The 20,949-nt window shown below is 41.5% G+C and overlaps 1 protein-coding gene across 1 annotated transcript; it reads left to right on the top strand.

The window, feature by feature from the left end:
- Positions 1–539: 539 nt before the first annotated feature.
- glcci1a (glucocorticoid induced 1a) lies at positions 540–13,601 on the top strand. Its single transcript, XM_054764369.1, has 5 exons — positions 540–825; positions 2,721–2,873; positions 2,986–3,196; positions 6,875–6,995; positions 8,516–13,601. Exons 2-5 carry the CDS (start codon positions 2,730–2,732, stop codon positions 8,814–8,816), a joined length of 777 nt encoding a protein of 258 aa, XP_054620344.1. The 5' UTR covers positions 540–825; positions 2,721–2,729; the 3' UTR covers positions 8,817–13,601.
- Positions 13,602–20,949: the final 7,348 nt, after the last annotated feature.

Below are 20,949 nucleotides of genomic sequence, written 5' to 3'. Positions count from 1 at the left end.
CCTCAAAACTAACTTCATTCCCATAATATTTTTACTTTATTGGCGTTTTTTCTGCAACCATCCATCCATTTTCTATACTGCGTGTCCTCACTAGGGTTGAGGGGGTATGCTGTAGCCTAACCCAGCTGACTTTGGGCAAGAGGCGGGGCACACCTGGGACTGGTCGTCAGCCAATCACAAGGCACATGCAGACAACCAACCATTCATAATCACATTCTTACCAATGGGCAATTTAGAGTCTCTAATTAATGAACCTAACATGCATATTTTTGGAATATGGGAGGAAACCAGAGTACCCGGAGAAAACATGCATGCACGGGGAGAAAATGCAAACTCCACAGAGATGCCCAAACAGATTGGAATCCAGATCTCCTGACTGTGTGGCCAACATGCTAACCACTGTGTGGCTAACTACTAACCACTAGGTTGAAAAAAAAGAGCAGCGTGCTGCAAACGGCCTCCGAGCCGCACTTTGGACATCACACTTCTAGAATAATAAATTCTAAAAAAAAAAAAAGCTGTATCATTGTGATCAATAGTGGTATACAAGTACATGTCATTGTCATTATGGTCAATAGTCGTTCACGTGCATACGTGATCGCTTGTCCCTGAGGTGCGTTGCATCCTCGGTGCCACCGGAGCACAAGCCAGCATCTCCCCGTCCTCCTCGTCTGTCTCTGGGAAGAACGCTGGAGGTCCTCCGCCTCTTAGCTCCAGTCCCGCCAGCCCGGGTGGAGGCAGCTCGGACACCTGGCTGGACCAGAGAGACCCCTCCGGATAACAGGAGCGTTCCACAATCTCCATTAACCATTCCACAATCTTTAGGTAAGACTGAATGTACTATTTGGTTTATTATTTGATGTATTAGCTTGCGACGCAGCCATCATAGTACATAGCACAGTGCTAGGCTAAGCTACTGTCATACCAAACTTGCTCAGGAAATGTGGCAATTGAAGCGTCGGGCGATGTTCATGAAGTGTAGGTAAGTTTGGAAAGCGACACTTCATCATGTTTGGGGTAATAACCGCCTTATCTTGTATTCGGTGTATTTATATGCCATCACCCAAGACTAAAATTACACAAAAATCGTCCTTTCGCGAATGCTTTCCCAGCCTTCGTCATCAGGCGCCGCGTTTTGTTTTGATGAGAGGGTATTGGAAATAACAGCACAAGTAGGTCACCACATCATTTGTCTGTCGAAATTCTCTTGAATCCATGCAAGCCGATTTGTAAAGCAAAACATACACACGTCGAGAGCGAAGTTGTATGAAATTCACAGCACTACTTGATTGAATGTTAAGACAGGGGATGTACAAATGACGTTTTACTTGAGGTAGTTTGGTTTTCTCACCATGGCTTCGCTCATATCGTGTTGACTAGTCTTGCTCATTAGCTAATAACGATCTAATTGGGTCAAATATATAAGAAATAACATTTGGTAAGCTGTAATGGCGGTTCAAATAAATATGAAACATTGAGCAGTGCCGGTGGGTGTTAGCAGTTGATATTATTTTATAATGACATGTATCTTGTGATGATGATGCAGCTTGTCACATTGTGGTTGTTTTTCCATCCTTGCAAGTGTGTGCAGTTACGACAACATCGGGCCGAGTGGAGTCTAGAAATAAACACGTAGGCCGTCTTCTGCAAACCACATTCGATTATTTCTTTCATGGCACGGGTTAAAAGTGGCAGGGACAGTGCACGTTCATAAACATGTCTGCAGGTATAATACAATTCAGCGTTGATACAGGGGCATCAAGTACTCAAACCAGTATTTTATTCCCTATTCAATTGGCACCGTGCATATGGACTGCTCATTCTGAAGAAGATAATAGAATTTTGTTTAGATTTTATTTTTGTTTTTTGTTTATATTTAGTTATTTTAATATTTGACCCCAGTGGTAAAAAAAATATATATATTCCATAAATCTTCAGGTTGTATACAGGTAAATCTGCCTTCTTCTCCTCTTGGCAGGCAAACTAAGAGTTGGTATCCTCCACTCTGTTCGATTGGTCAGGTGTGGCTCCAGCTCAGAGCTGCATAGAGACGTTGGTATTCTTTGGTATTATGCTAAATTGAGTTTTTAAATGATATTAGTGTTTCCCTTACATTCATTTATTTGTGGCAGGCCGCCAGAGAAGAAGAAGATGTTACAGGAGGGATCCGTGTTGCCAACATGGTGACTTTGTCGCTATGTTTAGCGAGTAATCAGACACCTCTAGATACACAAAAAGCGACTAGTGACAAATCATAAGATTCATGAAGAATCGACCATAAAAAAATGAAATGGCATTTACATTTTTTATGGTTGATTCTTCATGAATTTAGCCAGTTCTGGCAACTATTAGTCAGTCAGTTCCAGACGTGGGATCATGTCGTTTTTCATCAGTGAATAGGCGATCCAAGCATGATGTTAAAATCGAATGTTAGCACTTTAGCATCACATAGCTACGCTAGTGTAGTTCTGTGGCCGCTCTGATCATTTTCATAACTCGCTACTTGGTCTGTGAAACATGCCAGAGGTCGCAACATTCTGCGAAATAGTGATTTTTTTTCTGCAAAATCAATTAGGTGCACAATGTCTTGCAGTATGTACAACTAAACAAACTACCATTTGCACTTTTCGTATCCAAAAGTCAGAATTGCATAGTCCCATATTCATAGTGTTTTAATGATGGTGTTTTAAAAGCTGCTCCTGTGTCTGTGTGTGCTTCAGCACCTGTCCATGTCGAAGTCAACCCAGATGCCACTGTCCAACATCACGGTGCCAAAGCCCTCCATTTCTCGGGTACCCAGCAGCATGGAGGGCATCAACCATGAGCTGGAGAAGGTCTTTATTAAAGACAACGGAGAGAAGGAGGAGCTGAAGGTGCGGCTGTATAATGTATATTATATGCCCAGACAGTGCATAATTACAATGTAATGGCACATAGCCTCGATTCATCCAACAACGGTGCTGTCCTTCTTCACATGGAATGCAGTCCCTGGAGGTTCCTGATGGCCGCAGGGCACCCTTCCCTCCCCAGCAGCGTAGCAGCAGCTCCCGGAGCATGGACACCCAAACTCCCTTAGGTCCTGGGCGGTCCAGCAGTTGCTCCAGCTTGTCACCCTGCCCCTCACCTGCCTGCCCACCTGGATCACATGACAGCAGTCCTTACTCCACAGAGGATCTACTCGACGATCCTGATAAAGGTCAAAAACATCCTGTTTCATTCTGTGTCATTCTAAATTCAAAGACAGTGCTGAGATCACTGGGTTCATGTTCTACTTGTAGTAGCATGCGGTTTTTCGAATTTTGGCACAGAGTGATTGACAACACAAGAAGTACATCTTTTACACCATGAAGTTTTTTTGTCAGTGCTGGACAGGTCACAATCCTCAACGATAAACCAGAGATTATTGTCCTTTTCAAGTAGAACTCTTCATTTTGGGAACGCTGAAGAGCAAAAACCAACTACCGTATTTTCGCGACCATAAGGCGCACCGTATTAAAAGGCGCAGTCTCAGTTAGGGGTGCTATTTCTGTATTTAACACATACATAAGGTGCACTGTATTATTTTGGCGCAGGCATGGTAAAACATATGCTAGCTTAAAACACACGGTAGCATGCATGCACCCTAAAACATACGTTTTAACATATGTTTTTAAAAAGGCAGCGGGAGCAAAACTGAGTTCGGTTGTACTTTATTGAAGTATTTAACAACGTATTCACGTTATTGTTTTCATCAATCCTCATCCACAAATCCATCAAAGTCCTCATCTTCTCATCATTGTCAGAGTCAGTTTCGTTACCGTGCAGGGGTCCTAAGCCAAACCGATGTTTTGCACAATGCACATACCGGCACTACTACAGTAAACCTACTGGGGGCGTGCCTTTTGCGTCCTCTTTCACACGCACCCTTTCGGCGAGGAAGCATGTTGTCCTCAGTCACGTCCACCTTTCCTCTATACAAGCAGCAAATGCTCCCAGTCAGTCAAGCGGAGCGCTCATCAAAGTCACACAACAACATTTACAGATTTTGGAACTCGGTGCACACATATATACGCATTTATAAAGGCGCCCCGTCCATTTTGGAGAAAATTTAAGACTTTTAAGTGCGCGTTATGGTCGTGAAAATACGGTATCCTCTATTTACAAGTTTAATTCCTTCATTTTTTGAAGCTCAACTACTATGTTTCACAAACCAGTCACAGCAGTCCAACATCCAAATGTTTAGCTTGTTTGGGGCATGATGGCAATCCATGACGACTATCCATTGACAATAAATCCATTCAAAAAACCTCTTTTCACACGCCCCGATACACTTTGCTCACTACCCAAAGCTCATGACCAGGTGTGAGGGTCGGAACGTAGATCAATGGGTAAATCGACACCTTTGCCTTCCAGCTCAGCTGTCTGTTCACCACGATAGTCAGACATGAGATCCTAAGGCTATGTGATGTGTTCCAATCTAACTTGTATGCATGTTCGAAATAAATTAAACCATTACCATAAGGCCCCCAAACTTGACCCCTCAACGCCTTGGCTATGCCTTGACATTTTGTCAATAAAAATTAGGAACAGAATCAGTGACAAGTGGCAGCCCTGGCGGAGGCCAGTATTCACAGAGAACAGGCTCGCCTTACTGCTGACAATGCGAACCAGGTTTCTGCTCCGATTGTATAAGGACTGAATGGCACGTCGTAGGACCAACCCCGTACTCCCGGAACATCCCCCACAGGACACTCCCGGTCCAATGCCTTTACCAAGTCCACAAAACACATGTGAACCGGTTGGGCAAACTCCCATGCACCCTCCTTGTAGAGCTGATCCCGTGTTCCACGACCAGGACGAAGACCACTGAGGTTGGACTAATGGTCGTACCCTTCTGTCTAGCACTCTGGAATAGACTTTCCCAGGGAGGCTGAGGAGTGTGATCTCCCTGTAGTTGGAACACTCCTTCCGGACACGCTTCTTGAAATGGGGAACCGCCACCTTGGTCTGCCAATCCCGAGGTACTGTTCTTGACTTCCATGCAATGTTGAAGAGACGTGTCCCACAACATGCAGAGCCTTGAGGAATTCAGGGTCCATCCCTTCCCCCCAGTTAGCCACTGAGGACTTTTTTGACTACCACAGATACTTCAACCATGGTGATGGACATGTCCGTGTTCATGTCCTCAGACTCTGCTTCCTCTACGGAAGGTATGTCGGTATGTTGTGAAGGGACTCAAAAGTATTTTGTCCACTGCCCGATTATATCCTCAGTTGAGGTCAGCAAGTCTCTGTCCCCACTGGAAACAGTGTGGACTGTGTGTGCCACTGCTTCCCCTTTCAGAGGTGTCGGACGTTTTGCTAACCTCTACGAAGCCAACCGTTTTTGCCTCGACCACCACCAAAGCTGCGTGACGCTTGTCCTGCCGCCACCTGTCAGCTGCTTTTGGAGTCCGTCAAGCCATCCATGCTTGGTAAGACTCCTTCAGCTTGTTAGTAGCCCTAACTTCCGGTGTCTACCATCGTGTTCAGAATTTGCCACCACAACTGGCAACACAACGGCCACAACTCTGATCAGCTGCCTTAGCAATGGACACACGGAACATGGCCCATTCAGACTCAATATCGTTGGCCCCCCCAGGATGCAGGGGAAGGTCTGCTGCAGGCGAGAGTTGAAGACTCGAGGGATGGGCAACTCTATCAAATGTTCCCATCACACCCTCAGTATACTTTTGGGCCTACCAGGTCTGTTCGGCATCCTCCCCTACCTTCAAATCCAACTCATCACCAGGTGGTGATCAGTTGACTACTCAGCCCCTCTCTTTACCCGTGTGTCCAAAACATGAAGATGCAGGTCTGATGATACGACTACAAAGTCGATCATAGGCCTGTGGCCTGGGGTGTCCTGGTGCCAGGTGCACGTATAGACATCCGTATGTTCAAACATGGTGTTTGTTATGAACAAACTGTGTTTAACACACAAGTCCAGTTACCTCACACAGGTTCAGATCAGGGAGGCTGATCCGCCCGATCACGTCCCTCCAGGTTACACTGTCGTTGCCCACATGGGCGTTGAAGTCTCCTAGTGGGACTTCGGAGTCACAGGCAGGGATGCTCTCCAGCCTATGTTCCCAAAGTGCGGTACGCCAACTGTCATTGGAAGTAGTGAGTAAAAATGAAAAACAAATAGCGCCTAACACTCACAATTACGAACTGCCGTTTGGTGCGCACAAACACTTTACTTTTGGGAAATGACCCTCTCGTCCATTGGGAATGCCCTTGGGGAGCTATTAATAAGCCCTCATCAACTTGCCGCCTCTACCCTGCGGCAACTCCAGAGTAGAATAAGGTCCAGCCTCTCTCGACGAGTTTGGATTCCGAACCCGAACTGTGGGTCAAGGTGAGTCTGACTATGTCTAGTCAGAATGTCTCAACCTCTCACTCCAGCTCAGACTCCCTCCCCACCAGGGAGATGATGTTCCATGTTCCAAGAACCAGATTTGTCCACCAAAGTTTAGGTCACCCAGGCACCCACGCTCGACCACCACCCAACACACATTGCACCCGACCCGTATGTTTGCCCCCTCAGGTGGTGGGTCTACGGGTTGTGGGGGAGATCTTGTGTGGCTCTTTCAGGCTGGGCTCCACGAGTGAAGGCCTGATCACCAGGTGCTCGCCTGCGAGCCCATCCTCCAGCCTTGCTTCCAGGGTGAGGGTGAGGCCCCGGTGTCCCATGTGCTGTGTCTCCTTTTTGGACACCCTTTCTCTATTCAAGTCCTACTTTTTCATTCAGTTTATAGTCAGCGCTGACTCCTCATCACCCTGAGCTAAGTTGGTGTTGCAATCGCCGGTGAATGCGTCTTAAAGTCCGAAAATATTTTATTTTTTGTTCACAGACGGTGAAAGCAGCTCACCACTACCCAAATTCGCCTCCTCACCTAAACCCAACAACAGCTACATGTTCAAGAGAGAGCCGCCTGAAGGTTGTGAGAAGATTAAAGCCTTTGAGGAGATGAGGTATGTGCTTGAATCTAAATATAAATAAAAAATAAAATAAATCAAATCAAATTAAAGGTTTTGTCCGACTGCCCCGTTTAACCATATGGTCTAAAAAAGGGAAGCATACGTTTTTTTTAGCTGCTTTACAGACGTATCTAGACATTGACAGATGCCAACCGTTCCAAACGTTTGACAAGTTCAAAATTTTGGATAGCGTTTGGCGGTTGTCATACATTACTCTGGCGTTTTTTTTTTTTTGCGGTTTTCAGGATTACTCGGGCGGAATCTTTTATGACTATTGGACAGGCAGACAGCTCATCCTCCTCCAGCCACACAACTCCCCATACACAGCATGACAACATTTGGACGACAATAGCATCAAAATTGAATCTTCCATGTATACATCCCACTCATCATCACACTCCCTCTCGCGGGGGTATGCTGGAACCTATCCCAGCTGACATGGGGCGCTCTATGGTCTATTATTAGTAAAAAAAATATGCATATTTCAGCAAATTTTATCTATTGATGGCCTAAATTAAGCATTTTCAAGCATAAAAATGGCTAAATGAACAATATCATATAAGGAATTTAAAAGACGTGACTTTAAGAAGCGGGGACAGGGAAGTGACGTATGTGACGTCAGCTAGCTGGAGTTGACTGTTAGCTGAGTGCTCGCAGCAGGTTAGCAGTGTAGAGAGTGGCTGACAGCAGCTCCTGTGTGAATGTTCGCTGCTTGTGGTCTCTGCCATATACAGCAGCAATAGAGTCGTATTCTACCCTAAACTCTAGGGGTCAGTAACGTTACATCGACGAGACATGAGCCACCATAAAAGTACCTGTTAATGCTAACATGTGAGTCTATATTACCATATTTACATCTAAGATGGCTTATTTTCTTTTATTATGTTACTATATTGGGTAATAGAAATATAAAGATGACTGTAGGGGTGTTATTTCATATCTAGAGGGTAAAAGTCTAATAATAGTAAAAACTATATTTAGAAGGTCATTAACAGCTTTTCTGTGCTCCAAGTATGAAAATATTCAATTTCTTAATACTGAATTCTACTTTGCGGAAATTCACTTATCACAGTCGGGTCTGAAACCAATTAACAGCGATAAACAAGGGACGACTGTGCTCCACAGTAATAGTATTCCAAGGTAATAGCCGTCCAAATAATAGTATTCCAAGGTAATAGTGATCCAAATATAATTTCCGAACAAGTGATGTGGAGCGTGCAGGAGCTACGACTGTTGTGATGAAGTGGTGAACGGAAACTGGATGTTGATAGACGTAATCCGGACGTTTTTCCAGCAGTTTCGTTCGTTACTTATACTTAATCAGATGTTTCTCAGACATATTTGGATGTTACTCACATTGTTCTACCTGCCGTTCAAAGCCAGAATATTCAAATTTGTTGCTGTCTGACGTAAATATTGAGATGGAGGCAGGCGGAATGGATAAACGGCAGTAAGGGACAGAGCGTTTAGCAGCACATGTGATTTGCCAATCACACTGCACTTGATCTTTTCAGCTCCCGGCAGTCCACGTCAGCATCAACCCCCCTCTTCTCCTGCCCAGACAAGAACAAGGTCAACTTCATCCCGACAGGCTCGGCGTTTTGCCCCGTCAAACTCCCAGGCTCCTTGCACCTCACGCCAGCCGCACAGTCCGAGGAGAAGTCGGGTCCGAGCGCTGAGTCTCAGGTGGCAACAGCATCGCACGGTTTTCCCACTCAAGTTTCCACCAGCACCAGCACAGATGATCCACCGGAGGTGCCCGACTCCCCGTCGGAGACTGCAGACTCCCAGACAGACAGTCCATCCATCAGCTAGACCTGAGCACCAGGTACATCTTTATGACGTGTGACCACTGACTCTCCCAAAACACCTCAGCCTGTTCCAACAGGAGACTCTCTGTGCTGACCCCACTAACTCGTCCTTTATCTCTGCATGATGTGGAAACCATGTCTCCGACTAAGACTTCCTCTCCTGCAGCACAAGGCAGCACCGCATACGTTCAAGTTTGTCATCATATTAGGGAAGAATAAACAACTATGGGAGGGCTCAAAAGGGTATTTATATATTTTTCTGGATGTTTTGTTTCAAACATTTGCGGTATGAATAAGCTCTTCAATCAATCACAATATCTTAGTTGATCAGTTACAACAGTACGGAATCAGGGTGGTGATTTGGAATTATGAGAAAGGCTACTTAACAAACAGGAAGCAATTTGTGACGTGTCAAAAACACGCATCTTCATGCTTGGGTACGCTTTGCGGCATACCCCAAGGGTCAATGCTGGGACCAAAGTTGTTGATTTGATTTGAAAGGCTTAAAGTTAGTATTACTTGCAGATAACACGACTGCATTTCGTTTAGGGGAGCATGCACAGGAGCTAATGAAAACAATCACAGTGCTAAATATATGCATATACTGTAAATACACATACTGTATCTATGAGAAGAAAAAAAGACTTGTTTTGAAGAAAAGAAACAAAAGGTGTATGGCTGTGTTATGTAGCCAGCAGGATAAGCAGCTGGACATGTTTACAAGATACTGGTGACTGGCTGATCCCATGACTAGTGTGTCGTTTGATTTTGCTCATTTCTACATTTGGCTTTCAATAGTGTTTATCACCTTCTTTATCAAAGTGCTGGCACTCGCAACTTTCTTATTTAGCAGTTGCACTCAATAAAAAATGCACGGGCAGTAAGTCAGCAACGCCTAGGGTGATTTGTTTGGGCAGTACATACTCAAGGCTCCAGGGCAAACGGACTAGTTTCTTACGTGCAATATTGTACGAAAACCGAGACAAACCTTTTGTGAAAATTTTCCACCCAAACTGAATCATACGAAAACTGGGGCGTACGAAAGGTTTTGATGGTACACCTTCATGAAAATATGGAGTTCACGCCAATACAGTGGAACCTTGGTTCGCGTCATCAATCCGTTCCAGAAGCTCCGACTAACTGAAAAGCACTCTTAATGAATACATTTTTCCCATAAGAAATAATTACAATTACAGTAATCACTCGGTTTTTGTGGTTAATTGGTTGAAGACCCGAATATGATAAAAGTAGGATTCCTTATTTATAAATGGGACATTTCTGTAGTTAGACCATAGAAAATCTGTTTTCGACCTTTAAAATACAGTTTTTACATTATTAGAACACTCTAGACATGAAATAACACCCCTATAGTCACCTTTACACTCCTATTACCCAGTATCGTACACATAAAAGAAAATAAGACATAATATAGACTCACACAGGTTAGCATTGGGGAAGTTCGTTCGTTGTTCTTTTCTTACTTCCTGTTTCTGTACAGTACTTCCTGCGGTGACTCTTGGCACCTTGTGACCAGTGTAGAATACTGCATATGATCACGTCTTTGAATGCATCTTGTGAATGCCTTCTTTTTATATTTTAGTCCATTTATCCATTTTTATGCTTGAAAAAGCTTAACTTAGGCCCAAAAATATGTAAAATATGCTCAAATATACATAGTTTTTTACTAGTAATAGGCCATATTCAACCAACGTGATTGTTGACAAAGATGGCGACACCACCCTTCGTGTTTTGCCGTGAGTTATTTCTTAAATTCAGTAGTGTTTCTCACCTTTATCAAAATGCTGGCACTTGCGATTTTCTCAGACTCAATTTTAGGTTATTTTGCTCAACAAGAAAAGCATAGTCTTGTGGCCTGACTATGTTAGTTAGCAAAGAACTACAGAGTCAACCACTGATGATGTCATAGACGGCCGACGGAGCTGGGGGACAATGACTCCCGGTTGCCGTTTCTATGTTAACACGATGCTAACGGGGATGATACGTTCCGAACACAGTTGGACTCACGCAGTGTCTTAATAAGACGGCAAGACACTAACCGGGAAATGTATGCAAACCTAGGCCAAATTTTTGCTACAAATTTTTAAGGTGAACCAAAAAATTTGCTAACAGGATCGTATGTTAACCAAGGTTCCACTATAGAATTGCCTCAGATATCTTAAGATAAGATAATACATTCATGAGGAGTGACTTATCGTTACCTTATCATCAATGATATTAATTGAAAAGTAAGAAACAATCAAAAATGTTTGGTTGCGTCCGATTGCAGTCATGACGGGCTCAATCACTTGGGGGGCAAACAAGCGTATTCGTCGTCAGAGCGAGAATGCTGTGTCATTCAAACAGGAATTTTGGGAAAAGTTATTCCTTAGAGTCCATCGGAAAAGGGAAAAAAGTTGAAGAAACAACTGAAAAAGGCAGCAAAATGTGGCTCCAGTTTGCAGTGACCAACAACAAGCAAAATTTATAGTGAAACTAGGGTGACCAAACATCCTGTTTTCCCAGGACATGTCCTGTTTTCCTGTCCTGGCCATCCTGGAGGTTTCTTGTTAGAAAGTGATGACAATTTCCTGGTTTTCATTGATTTTCATTAAATTGCGATCACTCTGCTGCATGTGACGTAATCCCCGAGAGGCTGCCATGTGGACAGCTTTTTTGAATTGGTGTTCCCAAAAAGCCAACGAAAAAGCCAACGCTTGCCGAGATGAAGTCTAGTAAAATTCTTGCGACTTTGGGGGGCAAATTTTCTCTAAAAATTAGAGTTACATTCCAAAACGTCAATGAACCTCAGGTTCCTGTGTGATGTTTTGAATATTCTCCCTTTGAAATTTGTGTCTTAGGCCATAAACAAGAGATTACCACATTACAAAATACCATCTATGACTAAATAGAGTAAAAATAGTGGCAGGAAATAAAACATATTAGCCATAAATAAGACTCACGAAATATAACTGAGTGAAAACACATCTTTTTTGGACAGCCCAGACAGGATTAGCAGTAACAGGCTATGACAGCCAAGAAACCAAGATCCTATAAGCCAACAAATAGCACATGGAAAATGGAATGATCGGCCACACCTTGAGAAAACTCTTGGAATCGCCAGGTTAAATATCGGGTTGGCTGCCCGAAGATGACTCTTGTGAGGAAGAAACCTGGGGACATCTGAAGGTAGTTTGAAATCACGACTTTGCTGATGTTGAGAAACTATAAACCTTTCTAATACTCTGACATCTGCGCATCTCTGTGCGAAGTGAACGGTGGCGTATCGAATGTTTGCCCCCCCAAGTGAGTTTTATTGGCCTTTATTGAAAGGCTGTCCATTTTGAAAATAAATGAGGTTTACAATGGAGTGGGGGTGATTGAATAATTTGGTTGTTTTTTCTGTTTATTGTATTTAAAGACCAAAGACTAGACTTGTGCTGTCCATTCATGTCATATAATTTTCTAAGTTGATTAATCTGAGGCTTGTTTCAATTAATCGAGTAATCGGTTCGACCCCAGACTGACCAAATCAATGTGAATTAAACACAGTCAGTGGTTTGGTCCGCAACATATCAGAAAAGAGGCAAAAATGTTGATCAAAGTTAAAGCTGATGTTAAAAAAAAGGATTAATCGAACACCAAGAGTTGTCGATTAATTGGATAATCGATTAATCATCAATTCTTCAATTAATTGTTGCAGCTCTAATATTTATATAGATATATTTGCAATCATCCACAAGCAGTCATCTGTCATCTTGACTGTTCAGTTTGCATTGTTACACAGTGGAGGCGTCAATGTCCAACGCCATGAATTATGTGAGAAATCGATTAAATATTATCGCTAAAGATTGAATTATCACTGTCTGACATGTTTGCAGAGCAATACTGTCCCCTAGTGGTGTTTTATGGGCATTGCTGATAGTGTTTGCACACATGATACATTTTTGCTTGTTTTGTTGATGTGTATTGTTTAATAACTCAACAATGTTGTTTGTGAAACATTAACACCTGCTTGGTAGAAGTTGTTTGTTCATGGGGTCCATTTTTGCAACATAGTGTAAAAATAAATGTATTATGAATGAGATATATTATTAGATATGACACTAATGAGCTTTGTGGTGTATAACACAAAGCTAAGATGTTTTGTTCAGGTAGTTTAGCATCTACTGGGTTGCTAAATGTACCAAACTGAATCATCCGAAAACTGGGGCGTAGGAAAACCAAGGTTTGATTGTACATACATTCACCTAAATCTTATAAGCGGTTCTGAAGGTTCCAGAATGTCTTTTAATCTGACAAGGCCAAGCGCTGTTCATTTCTCACTGGTAATCATGACTGACTGCAGCTGGTAGCTTCTCTTTGCTAGCAGAAAATCATGACTTTGGTGGACCAGCAGTCAGAAGAATGGGAAAGTCAAACGTCCTCAATGAAGGAGAATTACAGTATAGTTTGACACAAGTTGAGAGAGTCTTTTGGAAATATTCAGGATAATCATTTCCCACATTCCCCAAAAATTCCCACTTTTCCCGTAATTCCACATTTTAGTTCTTCCACCAATCAAGACAACAGGAAAGTACAATATACTGTGCACTGTGCATCAGCTAATAAATACTTCATGTTGCTGTTCCATATCCTTTTCCATGCACGAGTGTAAATGATGTACAACTTGAAGCATAATCCACATGTTGTGTTCATATCTTGTGTGCTTGCAATGCTTCTCCTATCATACTTTGGATATGGAATCTTGTATGACATTCCAGCACCTTATAAAGACTATATTTTACCCACACGTATGCTTTGTCAAAGAATTTTGTGCAGTAAAAAGCCTGGGAGGAGTTGTGTTGATGTGTTATTCCAGCCAGGGCTGTCAAAAATAACGCCTTAACGGCGGTAACCAATTTATTGAATTCATTCCGTTAATATTTTTTTTTGGTGTAATTGACGCACGCGCATCAGAGCAAGCACGCCCCCGTTACGACGACACCGGTGTGGCCAACTTGCCGATTTTGTCGCCAGATCTGGCGACATTCCAACCCCGTCTTGATGACATGTTTTCTCAAAAGAGACGAGGGACAAATCTAGCGACTTCTTCTGGCGTCGTTAGGGAGTTTTTTTTTGCTATTTGGGCACTCAAAAGTGGACGCACGTAGCCAACAACCTTGTCAAAGATCCTCTATTCGACAAGACCGCACTGCTGTTTTTAACGGACCGACTCGGGGAGAAGTTCCCATCGGTTCTGAAAAACAGAAGAGTGCTCCTGTCATATAGTGGATCTTTGACTACTACATTTTTGTTCGACTTTAAAACAGCAGTGCAGTCCGATTCAATAGAGGATCTTTGACTTGGGTCTTGGCTGTATGTCCAAGACAGGAGAGTATTTCTTTCATATAAAAAGGTTAAAAGTTTTTTGTTTTGGAGTAGATCCTGGAAAAACACAGCAGAATGTGTTGCAGGACGTTTCTGTCCATCATATCACACCCTTGAGTGGCTGTGTTGGGACGGTTGTAGATATCGTCTATTTGTGAAAGTTACTGACCATGAAATCAGGGAATCAAAATTTGGACATGATTGTGTCCCTTTCATTCATCGTTTATATGCATTTAGAATAGTTTTTATGCAAATGAACTGTTTTCATGTTCAATGTTAGCATCCTGTCAGCATGTTAACATTGCTAGTATGCTAGTAGTGATGCTAGTATGTTAGCATTTAAGCCATTTTCAAAAGTATAAACTTATATAAATAGTTAGTGTTATTATGCTAGGTGTTAGCATCCTAACAGCATTGCTAGCATGTAAAAATGAGCATATTAGCTTTTTTATAGCAAGCATGTTAGCATTACTAGAAAGGTAAAATTAGCATATTCGATTTTTTTTCCATTTGAAAAGGTATAAACTTATAGTGGTTTCGTGTTAGGTGTTAGCATGGTAAAAGTTTGCATGTTAGCAGTGCTAGTATGCCAACATTAGTGTGTACTTTACATTGATACTTAGCGCTATCACGCAAGGTGTTAATATGCTGAGAGTTAGCATGCTAACTACAGCATTTCAGTCCTGCGTCAGCTGGTCAGGGCTGGGTACTAGCATGCTAGTTAATATTAATATTGAATTTTTTGGGATCTATTTTTTTATTAAATATATGTAATTTCATATGTTCTATATTTTTTTTCATTGATTGATCTATTATTTACTAAAGTTTATTTTACCACCCGCAAAAAATATGAAATATATGAAATATATTAGTAATTGATGGGAAACAAAGAGAGGGTAGGACTGAATAAGATCTGCTTCTTCCTACTCCTTTTGAACATGTGGAATTACGACTTGTGATATGTGACGTATACCGGAGTGCAATGAAAATGTTCAACAGGTCCAATAAATCAAAAATCAGTCCATCAAAGGTTTATTTTTAAAGCTTGCTATTCTGACATCTTGAAGAAATTCAAGCAGAAACGCTCCAAAAACTCACAGGTTCAGTGTAAGACTTGTGAAGGTGATATCAAAGAAGGGATCTTATGATAACATGTACCGTAAAGCGCCGTGTATAAACAGCACTCCCCCCCCACTGGTTTATACACGATGACAGGTCGGTGACCAGACGCAGAAATTGACGAGAAGCCCATTTTTAGAATAGCCGTCTGTGGGTCAGACAGTTGCTTTGACTTTAGCGCCCTCTGCTGTACAGTTGCTGCAAATGCTAGTGTATGCTAATCTGTGCTTAGCCATAATATTAAAGTTCTAGATGCCGAAGTTCAGATTTCTTCTTCTTTTTGAAATTGCTTAGTACCTTTATGCATGTTGATTTGAGATGAAAGAGTTGGCAAGCATTTATGAACTAAAAATGTTTTTCTCCCCCCACCGTGAGCCTGAAAATGGGGGTGCGGTTCATACACGGTGCTTTACGGTAACTTTTTTTCGGCCTGTTAAAATGTTAGTGATTGAAATAGCTTTTGCCCTTTCGGTAAATATGACCTCCTGATGCTGCAAATTCAACAAAATGACCATTTTCGGTTCTTGGCAACTGGTGAAATGCTTTGAAACTCTGCTGTGCGTAAAATTACTGTTCTTTTTCCATTTTTCAGGTGTGTTTATCGTTTCTTTGTTCAATTGTACTTTTCAAATATGCCTTGGGTTGTTTTGTAGTTTTGTTTTGTGTCGTTGTGGTTGATTGCCCCAATGTGGTGCGGGTGTGTTTTTTTAATGCCAGGACGAGGAAGAGCGCCTCAACTCTCTCCCTCGCTTTCTCTCTCGCTCTCTCTCTCCCTCCCTTCCCAACCTGCCACACCTTGGACGTTTTGGACGGTGTGGACTTTGAACAGATGGACATGGACACAAAAGGCGACCACAATGTGGGCAAACACAAAAACATACAAAGTTCAACAAAAGAACGCATAAACAGGGTGCTGGAAGGAGCAGGTAGAAGGCGAAGAGCTGGGGTGTGCTGCAACACATCACAGGTAGAGGGCAGCAGAGCAGCACACCGAACATGACACGCTGATGTTACTGCTAGCTAACTTTAGCTCCGACCGAGTAAGCGAACAAATTTAGCTGTCAGCTAACACCACACCACATGTTGCACAATACAAATGTTACTAAATGTTTGTTTGTTAAATCTACTCTAACGTCCCTCGGGTGAATTCTCTTACCCGAGAGAGAGTAATAAGCGAAAGGCGTCTACAGTTAAGTGAACACAGGCTGCTTTTTCTCTACTAGTCCAATTCAAATTGTGAAGCGTGTGCTGTTAGCTTACCAGCTTTGCCGTTTGTGACACCCGTCCTGTTCCCGCTAGAAATTGCTGTAGTCCGATCCGCGGGAAGAAATTATTTACTGTCGAATTTAATTTTGACCATGATGCTTTTTTTCTTGCTGGAGGAATTCAAAAATAGTCTGCCAGAGCGAACTGTGGTTTATTCAAATGAACAGAAAGTATCCTCACTCACAAATCATCCGAGTTCCTTGCTCAATCCTTCCGTAATTTCATTCCACGTACACAAATGCTCTCATTTTCCTCTAAGATCATATTTCTCCTCTCTGATATTTCCAAATAGCATTATTTTAGTTTTACTTAAGTTCAGGGATAATCTGTTTCTGTCAAACCATGACTTTAATATGACCATTTCATCCTTGACTTTTTAAATTAGTTTTTAATTAGTTCTTGTGTGCTTTCCCCAGAACAAAAGGCAGTGGTATCATCCACAAATAATACCAACTTTAAGTCCTTTGCTACTTTACAAAAGGCAGTGGTATCATCCACAAATAATACCAACTTTAAGTCCTTTGCTGCTTTACAAAAGGCAGTGGTATCATCCACAAATAATACCAACTTTAAGTCCTTTGCTACTTTACAAAAGGCAGTGGTATCATCCACAAATAATACCAACTTTAAGTCCTTTGCTACTTTACAAAAGGCAGTGGTATCATCCACAAATAATACCAACTTTAAGTCCTTTGCTGCTTTACAAAAGGCAGTGGTATCATCCACAAATAATACCAACTTTAAGTCCTTTGCTACTTTACAAAAGGCAGTGGTATCATCCACAAATACCAACTTTAAGTCCTTTGCTGTTTTACAAAAGGCAGTGGTATCATCCACAAATACCAACTTTAAGTCCTTTGCTGCTTTACAAAAGGCAGTGGTATCATCCACAAATACCAACTTTAAGTCCTTTGCTGCTTTACAAAAGGCAGTGGTATCATCCACAAATAATACCAACTTTAAGTCCTTTGCTGTTTTACAAAAGGCAGTGGTATCATCCACAAATACCAACTTTAAGTCCTTTGCTGCTTTACAAAAGGCAGTGGTATCATCCACAAATACCAACTTTAAGTCCTTTGCTACTTTACAAAAGGCAGTGGTATCATCCACAAATAATACCAACTTTAAGTCCTTTGCTGTTTTACAAAAGGCAGTGGTATCATCCACAAATACCAACTTTAAGTCCTTTGCTGCTTTACAAAAGGCAGTGGTATCATCCACAAATACCAACTTTAAGTCCTTTGCTACTTTACAAAAGGCAGTGGTATCATCCACAAATACCAACTTTAAGTCCTTTGCTGTTTTACAAAAGGCAGTGGTATCACCCACAAATACCAACTTTAAGTCCTTTGCTGCTTTACAAAAGGCAGTGGTATCATCCACAAATACCAACTTTAAGTCCTTTGCTACTTTACAAAAGGCAGTGGTATCATCCACAAATAATACCAACTTTAAGTCCTTTGCTGCTTTACAAAAGGCAGTGGTATCATCCACAAATACCAACTTTAAGTCCTTTGCTGTTTTACAAAAGGCAGTGGTATCATCCACAAATACCAACTTTAAGTCCTTTGCTGCTTTACAAAAGGCAGTGGTATCATCCACAAATACCAACTTTAAGTCCTTTGCTACTTTACAAAAGGCAGTGGTATCATCCACAAATACCAACTTTAAGTCCTTTGCTGTTTTACAAAAGGCAGTGGTATCATCCACAAATACCAACTTTAAGTCCTTTGCTGCTTTACAAAAGGCAGTGGTATCATCCACAAATACCAACTTTAAGTCCTTTGCTGCTTTACAAAAGGCAGTGGTATCACCCACAAATACCAACTTTAAGTCCTTTGCTGCTTTACAAAAGGCAGTGGTATCATCCACAAATACCAACTTTAAGTCCTTTGCTACTTTACAAAAGGCAGTGGTATCATCCACAAATAATACCAACTTTAAGTCCTTTGCTGCTTTACAAAAGGCAGTGGTATCATCCACAAATACCAACTTTAAGTCCTTTGCTGCTTTACAAAAGGCAGTGGTATCATCCACAAATACCAACTTTAAGTCCTTTGCTGCTTTACAAAAGGCAGTGGTATCATCCACAAATAATACCAACTTTAAGTCCTTTGCTACTTTACAAAAGGCAGTGGTATCATCCACAAATACCAACTTTAAGTCCTTTGCTGTTTTACAAAAGGCAGTGGTATCATCCACAAATACCAACTTTAAGTCCTTTGCTACTTTACAAAAGGCAGTGGTATCATCCACAAATACCAACTTTAAGTCCTTTGCTACTTTACAAAAGGCAGTGGTATCATCCACAAATAATACCAACTTTAAGTCCTTTGCTGCTTTACAAAAGGCAGTGGTATCATCCACAAATACCAACTTTAAGTCCTTTGCTGCTTTACAAAAGGCAGTGGTATCATCCACAAATACCAACTTTAAGTCCTTTGCTGCTTTACAAAAGGCAGTGGTATCATCCACAAATACCAACTTTAAGTCCTTTGCTGCTTTACAAAAGGCAGTGGTATCATCCACAAATAATACCAACTTTAAGTCCTTTTCTACTTTACAAAAGGCAGTGGTATCATCCACAAATACCAACTTTAAGTCCTTTGCTGTTTTACAAAAGGCAGTGGTATCATCCACAAATACCAACTTTAAGTCCTTTGCTGCTTTACAAAAGGCAGTGGTATCATCCACAAATACCAACTTTAAGTCCTTTGCTACTTTACAAAAGGCAGTGGTATCATCCACAAATACCAACTTTAAGTCCTTTGCTGTTTTACAAAAGGCAGTGGTATCATCCACAAATACCAACTTTAAGTCCTTTGCTGCTTTACAAAAGGCAGTGGTATCATCCACAAATACCAACTTTAAGTCCTTTGCTGCTTTACAAAAGGCAGTGGTATCACCCACAAATACCAACTTTAAGTCCTTTGCTGCTTTACAAAAGGCAGTGGTATCATCCACAAATACCAACTTTAAGTCCTTTGCTACTTTACAAAAGGCAGTGGTATCATCCACAAATAATACCAACTTTAAGTCCTTTGCTGCTTTACAAAAGGCAGTGGTATCATCCACAAATACCAACTTTAAGTCCTTTGCTGCTTTACAAAAGGCAGTGGTATCATCCACAAATAATACCAACTTTAAGTCCTTTGCTACTTTACAAAAGGCAGTGGTATCATCCACAAATACCAACTTTAAGTCCTTTGCTGTTTTACAAAAGGCAGTGGTATCATCCACAAATACCAACTTTAAGTCCTTTGCTGCTTTACAAAAGGCAGTGGTATCATCCACAAATACCAACTTTAAGTCCTTTGCTACTTTACAAAAGGCAGTGGTATCATCCACAAATACCAACTTTAAGTCCTTTGCTACTTTACAAAAGGCAGTGGTATCATCCACAAATACCAACTTTAAGTCCTTTGCTGCTTTACAAAAGGCAGTGGTATCATCCACAAATACCAACTTTAAGTCCTTTGCTGCTTTACAAAAGGCAGTGGTATCATCCACAAATACCAACTTTAAGTCCTTTGCTGCTTTACAAAAGGCAGTGGTATCATCCACAAATACCAACTTTAAGTCCTTTGCTGCTTTACAAAAGGCAGTGGTATCATCCACAAATACCAACTTTAAGTCCTTTGCTGCTTTACAAAAGGCAGTGGTATCATCCACAAATACCAACTTTAAGTCCTTTGCTACTTTACAAAAGGCAGTGGTATCATCCACAAATACCAACTTTAAGTCCTTTGCTGCTTTACAAAAGGCAGTGGTATCATCCACAAATACCAACTTTAAGTCCTTTGCTACTTTACAAAAGGCAGTGGTATCATCCACAAATACCAACTTTAAGTCCTTTGCTGCTTTACAAAAGGCAGTGGTATCATCCACAAATAATACCAACTTTAAGTCCTTTGCTACTTTACAAAAGGCAGTGGTATCATCCACAAATACCAACTTTAAGTCCTTTGCTGCTTTACAAAAGGCAGTGGTATCATCCACAAATACCAACTTTAAGTCCTTTGCTACTTTACAAAAGGCAGTGGTATCATCCACAAATACCAACTTTAAGTCCTTTGCTGCTTTACAAAAGGCAGTGGTATCATCCACAAATAATACCAACTTTAAGTCCTTTGCTACTTTACAAAAGGCAGTGGTATCATCCACAAATACCAACTTTAAGTCCTTTGCTGCTTTACAAAAGGCAGTGGTATCATCCACAAATACCAACTTTAAGTCCTTTGCTGTTTTACAAAAGGCAGTGGTATCATCCACAAATACCAACTTTAAGTCCTTTGCTGCTTTACAAAAGGCAGTGGTATCATCCACAAATACCAACTTTAAGTCCTTTGCTGCTTTACAAAAGGCAGTGGTATCATCCACAAATA

Source organism: Dunckerocampus dactyliophorus, chromosome 20 (assembly GCF_027744805.1).
Source record: "Dunckerocampus dactyliophorus isolate RoL2022-P2 chromosome 20, RoL_Ddac_1.1, whole genome shotgun sequence".
Classification (NCBI taxonomy): domain Eukaryota; kingdom Metazoa; phylum Chordata; class Actinopteri; order Syngnathiformes; family Syngnathidae; genus Dunckerocampus; species Dunckerocampus dactyliophorus.
The sequence above is the reverse complement of the archived record's forward strand: the minus strand, read 5'-3'. Positions and strand labels throughout refer to the sequence as shown.

Bases quoted from the DNA above. Each gene is read 5' to 3' on its own strand.
- glcci1a (XM_054764369.1), top strand. From the start codon at position 2,730: ATGTCGAAGTCAACCCAGATGCCACTGTCCAACATCACGGTGCCAAAG. The intron at 2,874-2,985 runs GTGCGGCTGTAT...CATGGAATGCAG, and splicing joins GAGAGAAGGAGGAGCTGAAG to TCCCTGGAGGTTCCTGATGG. The intron at 3,197-6,874 runs GTCAAAAACATC...TTTTGTTCACAG, and splicing joins ACTCGACGATCCTGATAAAG to ACGGTGAAAGCAGCTCACCA.